Source organism: Phyllobates terribilis, unplaced genomic scaffold, assembly GCF_046119375.1.
Source record: "Phyllobates terribilis strain yellow unplaced genomic scaffold, ASM4611937v1 Scaffold_1__5_contigs__length_1240528914, whole genome shotgun sequence".
Classification (NCBI taxonomy): Eukaryota; Metazoa; Chordata; class Amphibia; order Anura; family Dendrobatidae; genus Phyllobates; species Phyllobates terribilis.
In genome coordinates, this window is record NW_027362761.1 from 792,328,910 (window position 1) to 792,346,998 (window position 18,089).

Here is an 18,089-nt window from a genome sequence, read left to right on the forward strand (position 1 = left end):
AAAAAATTATATTCAGTTTGCAACCTGATGGAGGTCAGTATAGATGGACTAATAGAGAAAGTCCGACACACTACTAGAAGGCCAAATATTTTTTCAGAGCTAGATGCAGAAAAAAATTATATTCAGTTTGCAACCTGATGGAGGTCAGTATAGATGGATTAATAGAACAAGACCCACACACAGCTAGAAGCCCAATATTTTTTCAGAGGTAGATGCAGGAAAAAAATATATTCAGTTTGCAACCTGATGGAGGTCAGTATAGATGGACTAATACAACAAGTCCCACACACAGCTAGAAGCCCAAATATTTTTTCAGAGGTACTGTAGATGCAGATAAAAATTAGTTTTAATTTGCAACCTGATGGAGGTCAGTATAGATGGACTAATAGAATGATGCTATGCCCAAAAGATTTTACTTCACTAGGTGCAGTAAAAAAATTGGTATTCTATACACAGGTGGTATATCTTGCAACACAGATAGGCTACTCCACTGACTAACACACTCTGCAATAGGCCAAAAAGGATTAGCTTTGCTAGATTCAGCCAAATGCTGTGAAAAAAACTTGCACAGCACTGGCACAGACCTGCCTGGCAAAAACTGATAGGAACTGATGTAACCTAGTCCTAAAAAGGACTCCAATTACAATTAGTCTTTACTCCCACAACCTATCTATTTAAGAGCACAGACCTCCCTGATAAAAGTCGTAGGAAATGCTGTAACCTAGTCCTTAAAAGGACTGCAATCACAACTATTCCCTACTCCCAAGCTATCTGTATATTTGTGCGAAAATTGGCTTGAAATTAACAAGGTATAGCGCACACAGCAACAGCGGTGCCGTCTAACACGCAGCTGCAGCAGTGAGAAAATGGTGGCGACGGGGAAAATGGCTTGGTCTTATAGGGCAAGGACATGTGACATACACTGCCAATGACACATGCCCTTGCTTGTGTGAAAAAAAGCACTTCGCTCCGTGTGTGCGCTGCTGATAGGCTGACAGATTGCACCTCCCCACTGCAAATGCGGGAAAGAGAAAAAAAAATGGAGATCTTCATTGTTCCTGCAGAGATCCATCCCCTGCCCCTCCCCCCACCCCGCTGTACACTCAAACTGCGTATTAACATTAATTTTCATCATTACTGAGAAAAAATCCAGTTATGATTTTGGTGCACGAACAGTTATCGAACATAACCTCGAACAGCCGAATTTTTCTCAAATTGTTGGTGTTCGCCGAACGGCTCGAACACCGCCCAAAACAGCTCGAATTTGAGATTGGCGAACAGTTCGAGTAGAACAACGCTCATCTCTAATTATGAGACACAATTGCCAGAAAGTCAGGAGGAGGACCAGGGTGCGAAAGTGAAAGATGAGGTGGTGGATGATATAGTAACTGACCCAACCTTGCAAGGGGATATACAGAGCGAGCACAGCAGCAAACAGGGGGAGGGAGGCGTAGCATCACAACAAGCAGGAAGAAGCAGTGTGGTGGCCACAGACACAAGGTGCGAAAGCGTTCCTCGTAACGCCAACATGACGGAAGTTGCCAGTACAACTGTTAGGTCTTCCCGAGTCTGGTTGTTTTTTACAGACTCTGCAGATAACCTCAAAAAGGCCATTTGCACCACCTGCCAGGCCAGCATCAGCAGGGATAGCAAAACTAGCAGCCTGACCACCACCAGCATGATCAGGCACATGGCAGCAAAGCACCCGACTAAGTGGGCCGAATCCCAGGGTCCAGAAACAGTGTCTGCGGGTGACACCGCTGCTTCTTCCACTGTTGTGCGTGCATGCCAATGCCCTGTCCATGGCACATGCCAAGATGCCTCCCGCCCTGCACGTGTCATTGCACATTCTCAGCTAGCACCATCAGCAAGCATGTCCACGTCCTTGTCCCAGCGCATCGTTCAGTTGTCCATACCCCAGTCCTTGGAACGCAAGTGCAAATACGCAGCCAACGTCCCACAGGCCACACTACTAAATTCACACATTTCACGAATGCTCGAAATGTTGCCTTTTAGGCTCATGGAGACTAAAGCTTTCCGCAACCTGATGGCGGCGGCCATCCATCTAACCACGGAAACGAGGACAAGTGCTTGTGGACAGGGATGATACTTCTCACTGACGGGACACTGGGTTAATATAGTGGAAGCCGGGACCCAGTCGGAATTTGGGACAGAACATGTTCTCCCGACGCCGAGGATTGCAGTCCCTGGGTCAATCAAAGTCGCCCCCACATTCTACAGCTCCTGCACATCCTCCTCCTCCTCTTGGGCCTTCATCTCCGAAATAACCACATCAGTCGCAAGCTGGAAGCACTGCAGCACTGCCTCGGCCAGGCGGCAATAGGCTGTGCTGAAGCTAATATGCTTAGGTGACAAACCGCACAACGCTGAAAAGTTATGGACAGCTCTGAAACAGCAGGCAGATCTGTGGCTGACACCGCTGACCCTACAGCCAGGCATGGTTGTGTGTGACAATGGCCGAAACCTGGTGGCGGCTCTGAGGCGAGGCGAGCTCACACACGTACAATGACTGGTCCATGTGCTTAACCTCATGGTTCAATGATTTCCCAAAACCTACCTGAATCTGACGGATCTGCTTGTCAAAGTACGCCGCCTGTGTGCCCATTTTAGAAAGTCAGCTACAGCTTCCGCCGTTGCCGTGCTTCAGCAGCGTTTGCAGCTTCCAGCTCACCAACTGATATGCAATGTCCTCATGCATTGGAACTCTACATTGCAGATGTTGGGAAGGATTTGTGAGAAGAGTTAAGTTGTTGACTACCATAATCAACAAGGTTGTCGGTATTCAGTTCAGACTCCACACATAAGACCTCAGAAGTTGACATGGATGTCAGACATATTTACCATCCTCCAAAACTTTGAGGACACCACCAAGATGGTGAGCGGCGATGACGCCATAATTGGCTTCACCATCCCACTTCTCTGTCTTCTGAAACGCTCTCTGCTCACAATTAAAAAGGATGCATTGCAGGCGGAGCACGATGAGATGGAGCAAGGAACCATACAGGGTGATTACACACAGCCCAGCCTCATCTCATCATAATGTGGATTGGGTGACCACGAGGAAGAGGAGGAGGAGGAGGAAGAGCAGGAGCTAGTTTGCTGTGCTATAGATGGTACTACTTGCACAACTTTCATACCATCTGTTCAGCGTGGATGGCCTTAGGACAGGGAGCAGAATGAGGAGGAGAGCATGGTCAGTCGTCCTCTTGGTGAGGACACAGAAATCTTGCCTCTTTGCTGTCTGGCACACATGGCTGAGTCATTACTGGTTGGTGACACATCTAGACCCACGCTACAAGGAGAACTGACTGTCTCTTATTCCCGCGCAGGACAGGCCTAATAAAATGGGACATTACGAGAAGGCCCTTGTTGTGGAATTATTGAAAGAATTACCATCCTAAAACTCTGGTGGCAGAGGTCACAGGTTTGGACAACCAAGGAGTGTCTTTAAATTGTTAGTGAGGTTTTTCCTAAATTTTGGCAGCCGTTGGACTGACTGCGTACCCTATAACTGGATACTAGACCCTCTCCTTTCTAATGGGAACATGTCGTTACTGTGGCCCAGCTCTATGTGTGTTTAAATTGTTAGTGGGGTTTTTCCTAAATTTTGGCAGCCGTTGGACTCACTGCATACCCTAAAACTGGATAGCAGACCCTCTCCTTTCCAATGGGAACATGTCATTACTGTGACCCAGCTCTATGCGTGTTTAAAATGTTAGTGGGGTTTTTCCTAAAATTTGGCAGCTGTTGGACTCACTGCATACCCTATAACTGGATAGCAGACCCACTCCTTTCTAATGGGAACATTTAGTTTCTGAGGCCCACCTCTATGTGTCTTTAAATTGTTATTGGGGTTTTTCCCACATTTCGGCAGCCCTTGCAGTCACTGTGTGGGCATTACCACTATAGGAGACCCACTTCTTTATAATGGGAACATTCTTTTTACTGAGACCCTCCTCTATGTCTCTTCAAAGGTTTATTGGGGTGCGTCCAAAATTTTGGCAGGCCTTGCAGTCACTGCATACACAATAACAGTATAGGAGACCCACTCTTTAATCATGGTAACAACAAAGCATAGCCGATTGCTGGCCCTTAAAGAATAGCAAGGCTGTAAAAATAGTGTTTGTGATTTTCACAATCCCTCCTTTATAAATAAAACAGGATGTGTCTGATGATGTTTCACACACGACATGGCCAGATAAGGTTGTAAAATGTTAAAATTACATTTCCCAGTGAATGCATTTGTCCTGGTTGAAAGCAATGCAAAAGTGCAAAAACGCATCAAAAACGCTATGTGTGAACATAGCCCAATGTGTGGAGGAGAATTTTTGTTTTTGGTTATTTATTTTGCCTTATATGCAGGTCATTATCCTGGAAAAGATGTTCCTTAACATATTTCCCAGGAAAATCCATTTTGATTTAGTGTTTGTATGTTTTATTTTGAGTCCGTAAAAGTGGCATAATAACTCTGACAACGTTGTTGACAGCAGTGACCTGGGAGTCAGAAATGCTTCCAGAGGTCTTCACCATGCTGTTCCCATTTCATTTGAGCACTGTTCCCATCGATTTGGGCAAATTTTAGGCCCTCTGCAGACTGCCGGGGCGAGCCGCCGGAAAAATGCTTGAGTTTCCCATAGACTTATATTGGGCTCATTACTCGGACTGAGCACTCGAGCATTCCAATTTGCTCAACCTGAGCAGCGAGTACCCGAGCATTTTAGTACTCGCTCATCACTAAAGTCCATATATCATTCATATCGATATCCATTTCATTCATCCTTTCATCCGTCCATGGGAGTAGGGGATAATCTTTATTGGCAGAGCTGCTGCTCAGGTGCTTTGTGCATTACTTCTGTTCTTTATAATATTGTCTAGTACAGGACGTCATACTGATGCTGTGTGTGATGCTGAGGGAGTATTGGGATGAGTTTAGATTGAGTTACAGGGAGTGTGCTCACTGCTGGCTTGCAGCCCAATGCAAGGAATGATAGAACATATAGTAAGAAGAGAGCAGTGGAGTCTAAAGAAGAGTTTATGACTATGACAGCAGAGCTAATGCTAGTTCACAGCAAGCAACTCAGAAAAGCAGAAAACAAAATGAAACTTTTCAGAAAAGGTTTATGGTGATCTTTAATTTATATTAAAGGGGTTGTCGGGTCAAGATCGATAAGTCTGCAGTCACTCTGTGTGACTGCAGACTTATGAATCCCCCCAGTGCACGCACTGTGCGAGGCCGCGCCCAATAAACGGGCCCTGGCTGGGAGTATGTATAATGCTTACATACCCTCCAGTCCTGGGTCAAAAACTGGTGTGAGTGCATGTGCTGGAGGGATTCATAAGTCTGCAGTCACACAGAGTGACTGCAGACTTATCGATTTGGACTGGACAACCCTTTTAAGCCTTTATGGCAAAACCAGTAACTGAGTCAGGGTGATTTGACTAACCTCTTTAAATTCTCAGCAACTGCTGGTAAAACAATCACTGTTATTGATTGAAGATTCTGACAATGGTTTATCATTTCTGCAAAGGAAGAAATCATTGGGTCATTTTGACCCTGCTTTTGATTACAGGGTTCATAAAGTTGTCATGTGTCAGGCATTAGTATCCATTTTACAAAATAAATTGGGAGAGCATGAGAGCCCAACAAAAAAATGAGGTTCATGATGGGAGAAGGAACAGTTTATACATTATTGAGAGTTTCATTCTGAAGATTTTTGAATCTGTTTATCTACTGAATGCCCTTAGAGTATTAACAAGGGGTACTCCCTCCACATATTAAGATACAGTCATATGAAAAAGTTTGGGCACCCCTATTAATCTTAAGCTTAATGTTCTATAAAAATTGGTGTTTTTGCAACAGCTATTTCAGTTTGATATATGTAATAACTGTTTGATACAGTAATGTTTCTGCCTTGAAATGAGGTTCATTGTACTAACAGAAAATGTGCAATCTGCATTCAAACAAAATTTGACAGGTGCATAAGTATGGGCACCTCACCAGAAAAGTGACATTAATAGTTAGTAGATCCTCCTTTTGCAAAAATAACAGCCTCTAGTCGCTTCCTGTAGCTTTTAATGAGTTCCTGGATCCTGGATGAAGGTATTTTTGACCATTCCTCTTTACAAAACAATTCCAGTTCAGTTAAGTTTGATGGTCGCCGAGCATGGACAGCCCTCTTCAAATGATCCCACAGATGTTCAATGATATTCAGGTCTGGGGACTGGGATGGCCATTCCAGAACATTGTAGTTGTTCCTCTGCATGAATGCCTGAGTAGATTTGGAGCGGTGTTTTGGATCATTGTCTTGCTGAAAGATCCATCCACTTTGTAACTTCATATTTATCACTGATTCTTGAACACTATTGTCAAGAATCTGCTGATACTGAGTGGAATCCATGCGTCCCTCAACTTTAACAAGATTCCCAGTGCCAGCATTGACCACACAGCCCCAAAGCATGATGGAACCTCCACCAAATTTTACTGTGGGTAGCAAGTTTTTCTTGGAATGCTGTGTTTTTTTGCCACCATGCATAACGCCTTTTTGTATGACCAAATAACTCAATCTTGATTTCATCAGTCCACAGGACCTTCTTCCAAAAAGAAATTGGCTTCTCCAAATGTGCTTTTGCATACCTCAGCCAACTCTGTTTGTGGCGTGCTTGCAGAAACGGCTTCTTTCGCATCACTCTCCCATACAGCTTCTCCTTGTGCAAAGTGCCTTGTATAGTTGACCGATGCACAGTGACACCATCTGCAGCAAGTTGATGCTGCAGCTCTCTGGAGGTGGTCTGAGGATTGTCCTTGACTGATCTCACCATTCTTCTTCTCTGCCTTTCTGATGTTTTTCTTGGCCTGCCACTTCTGGCCTTAACAAGAACTGTCCCTGTGTTCTTCCATTTCCTTACTATGTTCCTCACAGTGGAAACTGACAGGTTAAATCTCTGAGACAGCTTTTTGTATGCTTCCCCTGAACAACTATGTTGAATAATCTTTGTTTTCAGATCATTTGACAGTTGTTTTGAGGAGCACATGATGCCACTCTTCAGAGGAGATTCAAACAGGAGAACAACTTGCAAGTGGCCACTTTAAGTAGCTTTTCTCATGATTGCATACACCTGGCTATAAAGTTCAAAGCTCCATGAGGTTACAAAACCAAAAAAAGTGCTTTAGTAAGTCAGTAAAAAGTAGGTAGGAGTATTTAAAACAAGAAAATGATAAGGGTGCCCATACTTATGCACCTTTCAAATTTTGTTTGAATGCAGATTGCACATTTTCTGTTAGTACAATAAACCTCATTTCAAGGCAGAAACATTACTGTGTCCAACAGTTATTACATATATCAAACTGAAATAGCTGTTGCAAAAACACCAATTTTTATAAAACATTAAGCTTAAGATTAATAGGGGTGCCCAAACTTTTTCATATGACTGTATGTATTTACTTCATTGCCTATTTCTAGCATTATTATGGTAGGACATTCTGTATTGTGTACAAAAGTTTTGAAGGTGTTGTATAGTAATTTGAGAGTAACTTGTCACTATTTTCTTGTAGCTTAATGTGCCTTCTGCTCTAAATTGTGAATTAGAGGATGTTTTTATGTTTTGTGTGAAAATATTCACTTTATTAGGGCATGCTCTCCTTTTCTTAAGAGCTTTGCCGATGACCAATGTAGCAGCTTATCTACGTTCTCATCTTTCACAGTAGGAACTATATTCTGCTAAATGCTAAAGCAGGGAAGTTTATAATCCCGAATGTTGCAGTGAACTATTATCCAAATTGTTCCCACTTCATAGAGTATATCTCGTTTAATAAAGTATTTGAGTTACTGATAATATGGTTGCCTAATTTAGTGATTAAAGAGGCTCCAAACCGCAGGTTCCTCTTAAAATAGACTGTCAAATAAGCATGCAAATATTTTATCATTGCATTTTTACTCCATAACAATAGCTATAAATAAACAATAGTAATCCCAAATTTGGCTGAAACCGTTCATATGTTATTTGAAATGTGAACAACTATAACAAATCAATTTGTCTTTGTTAGGTAATTAAAGCTGTTGAGGAAGGTTACCGGTTGCCAAGTCCCATGGATTGCCCGGCTGCTCTTTATCAGCTCATGCTGGATTGCTGGCAGAAAGATCGCAACAGCAGGCCCAAGTTTGAAGAGATTGTCAGTATGTTGGACAAGTTGATCCGTAACCCAAGCAGCTTGAAGACACTTGTTAATTCATCTAACAGGTAAACATATATTTTGACAATAAGCTCAGTGGACAACATTGACAATATGTATACAAGGGTTCTAATAACAATTATTAAAATGTTTAAAAGGAAAATTTATAGATATAGTAACACGGTCCTTTATTTCTGTCCCCTGGTTTATGAAAAATACTAAAATGCACTATTTGAATGCAGAAGTTACAGCAAGAAACCACCTGTATACAATATGGTCATGAAGTGACTCGTAATATACTAAGATTATGCTTAATGGAATGTACTGAACTTAATGCCCTATATAGCAGACAAGATTGTTATATCACTATACAACCATAAAATGTTTTTTTTTTTCATTTCACTTCCTCTCACATTAAAGCCTACAATTCCAATGATTTCATTTCTATCTATCTTTCTATCTTTTTTTCCAAGGTTTAAAAACGTAACTTCCTCCCAAAACAGCACCACCAACTGCAGGTTATGGGTAAAGATGGACAAATCTGATGAAATTCAAATTCAGCAAATCACATGGAATTTAGTATTAAATTTAATTTTCAGCAAAGTTATTCTCGGCGAATTGAATATCCATTATTTTGTTCAGGGATCTATCTAGACCTAAGAGCATAATAAACACAGGATAAAACAAAAGTAAAAAAAATAATACTCACCTCTCACCTGTCCCACCAACCCCACAGTCTGCTGTACAGTCCTCCAACGTCTCTCTTTTTCATTTACCACCATTGCGTTAGTTGTTTTTGGCCTCTTTACTCCAGGTCAGGACTTCTGGCACAAATAAGTCACAGACGTCATTGCGAGACATGCCGTTATGTAGGCAACTTGCGTCGTACAATCGTTGCGTCAATGTGTGGAAGGGACATCACAAGTCTGGTCATGCCAGATGTCCTGGCCTTGAGTGAAAAGGCTGAAGAGAATCTGTGCAGGATACGGAATGGCAGGACAGTGTAAAGGTGAGGTAAGTATTATTTTTTCTGACTTTTTGCCTGGCTTTTTCAGTTCAGCAAAATTATGACAGCAGATAGTCTCAATTTTGCTAAGTTTGTGCAGAGCGAATTACAAAAAATTCATATTCTTTACAATATAAATTTTTGTAAGATTTGTGGAGAATTCAATTCTACTCAAATAAATCTGCATATCTCTAACTGGTGGAATTGCAGCCCTGCTCCATTTTCTTCAAATGATCTATTCTTCAGTACCAAAGACAACCTGTAGACAGTGATGGCACTGTTTTTTGTGAGAAAGCAGACATGTTTTTCTAATCCTGGATAACCCATTTTAAGGTAGTTTGGACGCAATTGATATTTGCAAAATATTGGCTACATACACTAAATGTTTGATTGACCAAGGACCAACTTTTGGAACCCTCACCAATGTTTTCATGTGTAACCCTTAACTATAACATAAGTTCTACATATAATAACATATTCTGAAACTGGACACTGTATTCGCATAAATAGTAGTTTGTCATGTATGGTGGACCCCCGCAATAAATACATTTATGGCATATCCTATTGTCTGTAGTAAAAAAAATCTGTATATACCACCAGAATTTTTTGGACTGTGGGAGAACATTGGTGACCAGAGAAAAAATATTGTTAAAAAATGTACACATAATATCTTGTCATAGCAAATTTTCCAATAATAATAATAGATAATTACAAATTGATAAATAAACATTAGTTTAAACAGTTAACTTTATAATATTCACAATACTAATTTACCTCCTTCTCAACAGCCTATAGGTGAAACATAGTCATTACAAAACATAGGGAGAATTTGACCCATCTGCATTACCCAGAAGATGGCATTCTAAAAAAAGCCATACATAAACTCATAACTCATAGCTTAGCATTATAAATAGGGGGACTTGATGAGAAGAGAACTGTAATAAGATAATAATGATAGCTTTGGCTGACACTCAAGGTCACATCGAGAAATTGAATTACATTAATTATGAAAAATTGTGCTGCTACCTGTAAATTACTGGGGAAATACAAATATCTGCTGACTGAAACTTCATTTATTAGATGCAAATTACAGGAGCAGGTTTCTGCTAAACAGAATAAATAGTTAAGTTAAGCTACTCTGCTTGAAAGCAAAATATAGTGAGAAAAGTGATAAAAACCTACACTATATTCTCATTCCTTATAAATAATGACTTATGGAAGACATTTGGCATGAAGTTTGCTTGGATACATACAATTATTAAGCTATGGTGTTTCATAGAGGGTTAGTTTAGTTTTACTGTATGTCTACTTATTATATATATGCATTGCAGGGTATCAAATTTACTGGTTGAACAAAGTACAGTTGGAGGTGCTGCATACAGATCAGTAAATGAGTGGCTAGAGGCCATAAAGATGGGAAGGTATGCTGATACGTTTGTGGAGAATGGATACACTTCAATGGATGCAGTAACCCAAATGACGTTGGAGTAAGTAACAAGGTGTCTCAATGTGGAAAAACATGTATTCTTAGTTGTAGTATTACTAACTCCACTTAAAACTTCATGCTGAATATTTTTCATCTAAATATGAAAGTGAAGGAACTACCATGGGCAATGAAATTTGCCCTGTGTTCCTGAGCATGGTTCCATTTTTTCATTTGTGGGACCAAGCTAATAAGGTTCCACACCAAAGAAAACTGACTGAAAGTTTGCACAATTGGGTAGTGCTTAAGAGCCTGGCAGCTCAGTGAGCCACCAGTTCCCATTTTGTTTTATGGCATTTTATGCTATGTAATACTATTGGAAAACAATATACTCTTATTCCTACTCAAACTTATAAAGTAACAAGATCACAAGTCAATAGTCAATTTTATATTGTATAGCAATATGATATCAACATTAATGGGGTTGTGCCATAAAGAAAAACATTTTAGCATAGGTGATAAAATTATGATTGCTGAGACCCCCACCAATCCTTTAAACAGGGGAGCCCAAAGTGCGCTGTGTGAATGGTACTAGAGTGAGCATGTGCTGTCACCACTAATATAGATAATGAATGTCAATGATTGCACATGCTCACTACTGCTTCATTCACAGATGGGGCTTCGGGACTTCTATTCTTCTGATCAGAGGAGGTCATAGTAGGTGGATTCCCAAAGATCATTCATTTATCACCTGTCTTATGTACAGTTCAGACGAAAAGTTTGGACACACCTTCTCATTTAAAGATTTTTCTGTATTTTCCTGACTATGAAAATTGTACATTCACACTGAAGGCATCAAAACTATGAATTAACACATGTGGAATTATATAATTCACAAAAAAGTGTGAAACAACTGAAAATATGTCTTATATTCTACGTTCTTCAAAGTAGCCACCATTTGCTTTGATGACTGCTTTGCACACTCTTGGCAATCTCTTGATGAGCTTCAAGAGGTAGTCACCGGAAATGGTCTTCCAACAATCTTGAAGGAGTTCCCAGAGATGCTTAGCACTTGTTGGCCCTTTTGCCTTCACTCTGCGGTCCAGCTCACCCCAAACCATCTCAATTGGGTTCAGGTCTGGTGACTGTGGAGGCCAGGTCATCTGGCGTAGCACCCCATCACTCTCTCTCTTGGTCAAATAGCCCTTACACAGCCTGGAGGTGTGTTTGGGGTCATTGTCCTGTTGAAAAATAAATGATGGTCCAACTAAATGCAAACCGGATGGAATAGCATGCCACTGCAAGATGCTGTGGTAGCCATGCTGGTTCAGTATGCCTTCAATTTTGAATAAATCCCCAACAGTGTCACTAGCAAAGCACCCCCACGCCATCACATCTCCTCCTCCATGCTTCACGGTGGGAACCAGGCATGCAGAGTCCATCCATTCACCTTTTCTGCGTCACACAAAGACACAGTGGTTGGGACTAAAGATCTCAAATTTGGACTCATCAGACAAAAGCACAGATTTCCACTGGTCTAATGTCCATTCCTTGTGTTCTTTAGCCCAAACAAGTCTCTTCTGCTTGTTACCTGTCCTTAGCAGTGGTTTCCTAGCAGCTATTTTACCATGAAGGCCTGCTGCACAAAGTCTCCTCTTAACAGTTGTTGAAGAGATGTGTCTGCTGCTAGAACTCTGTGTGGCATTGACCTGGTCTCTAATCTGAGCTGCTGTTAACCTGTGATTTCTGAGACTGGTGACTCGGATAAACTTATCCTCAGAAGCAGAGGTGATTCTTGGTCTTCCTTTCCTGGGGCGGTCCTCATGTGAGCTAGTTTCTTTGTAGCGCTTGATGGTTTTTGCAACTGCACTTGGGGACACTTTCAAAGTTTTCCCAATTTTTCGGACTGACTGACCTTCATTTCTTAAAGTAATGATGGCCACTCGTTTTTCTTTACTTAGCTGCTCTTTTCTTGCCATAATACAAATTCTAACAGTCTATTCAGTAGGACTATCAGCTGTGTATCCACCAGACTTCTGCACAACACAACTGATGGCCCCAACCCCATTTATAAGGCAAGAAATCCCACTTATTAAACCTGACAGGGCACACCTGTGAAGTGAAAACCATTTCCGGTGACTACATCTTGAAGCTCATCAAGAGAATGCCAAGAGTGTGCAAAGCAGTCATCAAAGCAAAAGGTGGCTACTTTGAAGAAACTAGAATATAAAACATATTTTTAGTTGTTTCACACTTTTTTGTTAAGTATATAATTTCTTATGTGTTAATTCATAGTTTTGATGCCTTCAGTGTGAATATACAATTTTCATAGTCATGAAAATACAGAAAAATCTTTAAATGAGAAGGTGTGTCCAAACTTTTGGTCTGTACTGTATAGTTAATATATGTTGTTTAGCTTTGTTTTCCCTAAACTATAGAAAGCAGCTATTGATTGTATTCAATACTTGACATTAAAGAGGGAAAGGGTAGTCACTGTTAGTATGCTTCATGGCAATTATAATCTCAATACAGATGGATAGTGTTTCTTATACAGTTCATTTGGTAAGATAGTAAAATCAAATTTCTCCATCACCTGAAATTTTGACCGTCATTTCTTCCTAAACCACATCCTAGACTATTCATCATTGCTTCATTTATTTTTATTAATAAATTAATTTTATATCTTAGCTTAAATCTAATTTAATAAGACTCTAAATGTAGATGTGTATAAATATAGTAGATTGCCAATTTAAAATATATCAAAGAAAATATTCAGGATATTATTGACACCTGACTTTACTTATACACTCTCTACAAAGGGAAATAAATATGGTGCAGGATGCTGTGACTACATTGCTATTGCATACACACAAACAGATTCAACCACACCATAGTGAACACGCTAAGTTATATGTGAGCTTTGAATACATGACATTTGAACTGCATTACTGCTATATATACTATATTTATAAAATTCAGGTATTTAGCACACAGTTTGCAAAGTGTGTAGACCCATTTGCAAACTTAAAGGCGACCTCTGTAGTCAGGTTATACTTGTTGGTGTACCGACCACAGACATCTGAGGACATGTTCCACAGGGTCTAACTACTGGGCTCTCCATGTTGTCAAGAATGGTATCACTGTTCTCAAGCCAGTGTGGGACCCCAGATGTTGAACAGATCATATCTAAGGCATAGTCTTTCAACTCCTTTAAGTTATACCTCTGTTTGAAGAGCATGTCTGATATATCATAGAGACATAAAGAAAATTTCTTTATTGTTTGGTAGAAAACAGCTTCTAAAATGGTTGTTAAATTGAATTGGAATTTTGGCTTCCTTCAGCAGCTACAGATATAGAAAATAGCAAAAGTGGCCACTCTACCCAGTTAGCATATGAATGCACACTATTCATTCTTGGAGCACCAACCATTTGTTTGTAAATTCTTTCATCTGTACCTGTTTTATTTGGTATATGAAAAATTGCAGAAATGGGTAAATTCTGTAAATTTATCCAAAAATTATCCCTCTAGTCTGTTTGTTGCAAGATAAATACCTCAAAAAACAATTAACTTTTACAATATATTCTAAATGTTTGAAAACTAATTGAACAAAAGTGGAAGTGAAGTGATGAACAGTAGAATGTTACTTATTGTATGCCTACTGTAAAAAAAGACTTGTTATTTGCAAACATTTTCTACCAATATTTTTAGAGGTGGTGTAAAGGAATCATCAGGTTAGAAGCCCATCATGAATGAATCAAAGAGAATAAAGCTATTAGCTATCTACTCGTGAAAGTAACATGCACTAATTGATTTGCTATGTTTGAAACGTGAAGCAAATTGGGTTGGTTTACCTCAGGAGAGCTAAGAGATTCAATGGGTTTCATTGTACTAGCTGACTGAGGCCCCAATTTCATGTTTAGGTGTTATGCAAAACTATGTGCCTATTTACAATGTGAATTAACTTGAATGGTTGTAAGGTGTGATGTGATCATAATGAATCCCTGCCATTACTATGTGGTGCATGTAATCTATTACGCTTAGAATATGGTGCACCCTTTTAAAAAAAATCATGAATGAGAGGGTAGACAATAATTTACATATACCACCCATTTAATCTCATAATAATACCTCTATACACATAAAGAAGTCTGTCTGGGAACTGATTCACTTTAAATAAAATTTATTCAGAACTTATTGAACTAGACCCATTTATAGTTTCATAGCTTTTAAGTTTGGAGGAAGACTAAGTTCATCAAGTTCAACCCATAGCCTAACATGTTGATCCAGAGGAAAGCAAAATCCCCATGAGCCAGATGCTTATTGTATCAAAATTAGGGGAAAAATGCTCAATGACCCAACAAAGGGCAATCAGACTAGTTCCCTGGATCAAACATCCCATCACAGAATCTAGCGCCCATAACCTGTAATATCATATTTTTACATACCTACCGGCCAATAGTTTTCAGGCTCAATTTTCCCCCTTTGTTAATATTGTACCACACTTAATTCTAATTTCTATATATTTTTTAAAATGTGTGTATCATATGTAAAATTTTATTACAATATTAACTTGTGTATATTGTATTCCTAGCAAAGAATTATAAGTATTTTCCTAGATAGTAAATGCCCTTTTGTGTATTTTCCTCTTCAGAGATCTGAGAAGGTTCGGAGTGACTTTGGCTGGTCATCAGAAGAAAATAATGAATAGCATCCAAGAAATGAGAGCCCAGTTATTGAACGGAATGGTGCCGTTGTAATTGTGCCATTCCGCAACCAAGCAAGTCTGCACTTTTTAACCTGCCCAGAGATTTATAGACACAGAGAAACCTGAAATGAAAAATAAAAAGGGAAGTATACTGCTATAGAAAACTGAAAACGACACAATGAACATACAACAGATAACTCAAAAAACAGTATTTGACTCAAACTTCCATTTATTTTTTCTGTTTGTGTCATCGTCCGTCATGAGTAATTGCAACATGCATGGGACCTTAAGCTGGACGTAGAGGTGTAAAGTAAAGTTAGCCTGTTCTTTGGCTTTTGTAACAAAGGACTTCCCATGATGCTTTGTACAGGAATTGTATATAGCATCCTGATAGTGCTTTTATTGTAGCAGCACGCGAAATACTTCCAAGGACTTACTTGAATGGATCATTTAAAATGTTTTTGTAGCCCTGTATGGCCTAGGAAAAAAAAGCAGTTTACTGATGTTTACTAAGTCTCAATTGTCTACAAAGGTGTATTGAAGAGCAATATGTCTAGATTTTCTTGATAGTTATCTTTTTTTTTCATTTTTTTGTAAATTGGAAAAAAAAATGCTGTTACACAGCATTAAGGTATGAAAGCGTGTGTACAAACAAATTGCTTGATAAAATGCAAATACAATATATTTATTTTTTTGTGTTCTAAGTTTTAGTTTGCTCTCCGGTAATGTTAATGCATTCAATAATGAATATGTATATATTGTACAGTTTGCTACACTCCCAGGTACATTTATTGTGCTGCCACTTACGTCTGTATGCTGTTGTCCTTTTTTTTCTATGACGATCGTGATGAGTTACAAGATTTTAAACAAATGGATTAAAAAGATATTAAAATATCTTCTCTACAAACATCAGCTAAATACTGTCATGTCTAAGGCCGTCGTGCTTTATATAAAAAAAAATATGATAACTACAGGGTAAATGTATAAAGAAAAAAATTAAACACTCAAGTCTTCATTTTGAGGTTTTGTATTAAAATATTTTCAAAGAGTAAAACATTAATTATTGTATTACTCGACCTCATGTAGCAAAGTCTTCTCTGAAACAAGTTAAGTTATCCATAGCAAGCAACCAATCAAAATTCAGAATTTTTTCAGAAAAAGGGAAATTCTGATTGGTTGTGGGTAATATGGATATTTTTATCTCCCCAATTTTGATACATGAGGCCCAACTAATTTGCAATTTTGTAACCAATCAGATCTTTACAGGATTTAAAAATACAAATTATTTATATTGCATATATTACATATCTAATAGTAATGCTTCACGTAGTAGTTGGTGATAGGATGATCGCCATCATGTGTGTTTGAATTATTGAAGAGCAATTGGCCTGACCCTTAAATAGAATGTATATTACTTGCTATTTAAATTAGATTTTTAGGTTACATGGGTTATTTTTACATTTTTTTAATTTTTTTTTCATATACCCATTTATGTTAAAAAAAAAATATTGAATTTTTCACACTGGCCACTGTAGCTATACTAGACTAGAGATGAGCGGTGTTCGACTAGAACTGTTCGCCAATCTCAAATTCGAGCTGTTTTGGGCGGTGTACAAGTCGTTCGACGAACCCGAACGATTTGCAAAAAATTCGGCTGTTCGAGGTTATGTTCGATAACTGTTCGTGCACCAAAAGCGTGTCCTGCATGTCTGGCGCTATTTAGAGCACCAATCATGCAGGGATTGTCTGCCACTCACTGTAATGACACAGCCATGGTGGTTGTGGCATTACTGTGATTGCCCAAATCGATGGGAACAGTGCACACAGTGAAACATGAAAAGCCGGCAATTCAGCAGCGGCATACACCGGTACTCGACAATTTCGAACCGAAAGAATAGAGTATCACACATAGATTAGATAGATAGAAACATGTCAGTCACATATATAAGAAGTACAGTGACAGTGTTGGTTACTGTAATTGTCATTTAGTGTAAAGGATTTATTAAAAAAAATATTAGTGTTTTCATGCACCGTCTCTTTAAAAAAGCAATTCAGCAGTGGTACCCGACAATTTAGAATAGAAGGAATATAGCATCACACATAGATTAGATAGATAGAAACATGTCAGTCACATATATATGAAGTACAGTGACAGTGTTGATTACTGTACTTGTCATTTAGTGTTAAAATAAAGGATTTATTAAAAAAAAATTGGCGTGGGGTTCCCCGTAATTTTAGTCTCTAGCGGAGGTTAAGCAGATGGCTGGGGCAGTTGTTTGAAGCCTGGGAAGGGGTAATACCCACGGAGCTTCCCAGGCTACTAATATCAGCCCCCAGCTGAATACCTAGCCTTTACTAGCTATTAAAATGGGGGACCCCCCCCCCAAAAAAATGACGTGGGGTCCCCCTATTTTAATAGCTAGCAAAGGCTAGGCCGACAGCTGGGGCTGATATTAATAGTCCAGGAAGGGTGCCATGAATATTGGCCCCCTCCCAGGCTAGAAACACCAGCCATCAGCCGCCCCAGAAATGGCGCATCCATAGGATGCGCCAATTCTGGCACTTAGCCTCGCTCTTCCCACTGCCATGTAGCGGTGGCAGTGGGGTAATAGGGCTGGGGTTGATGTCAGCTTATAATGCCAGCTGACATCAAGCCCAGGTTAGTAATGGAGAGACGTCTATAAGACACCCCCATTACTAACCCCATAGTCAAAGTTAAAAAAAAAACACAAACACCCAGAATAAAGTCCTTTAATTGAAATA

General features: G+C 39.5%; 1 protein-coding gene across 3 annotated transcripts in view; it reads left to right on the forward strand.

Moving 5' to 3' along the window:
* The window catches only part of EPHA5 (EPH receptor A5), a 585,860-nt gene extending 568,607 nt beyond the window's left edge, over nucleotides 1-17,253 (forward strand). The window contains exons 15-17 of one of the 3 annotated variants that reach the window (XM_073637052.1): nucleotides 8,066-8,259; nucleotides 10,529-10,684; nucleotides 15,273-17,253. In XM_073637052.1, coding sequence (XP_073493153.1) covers nucleotides 8,066-8,259; nucleotides 10,529-10,684; nucleotides 15,273-15,378 — 456 coding nt within the window. In that variant the 3' untranslated portion in view covers nucleotides 15,379-17,253. The remainder of the gene's footprint in view (nucleotides 1-8,065; nucleotides 8,260-10,528; nucleotides 10,685-15,272) is intronic. The other 2 variants (XM_073637051.1, XM_073637053.1) reach the window with 2 other exon arrangements.
* The last annotated feature ends 836 nt before the right edge of the window (nucleotides 17,254-18,089 follow it).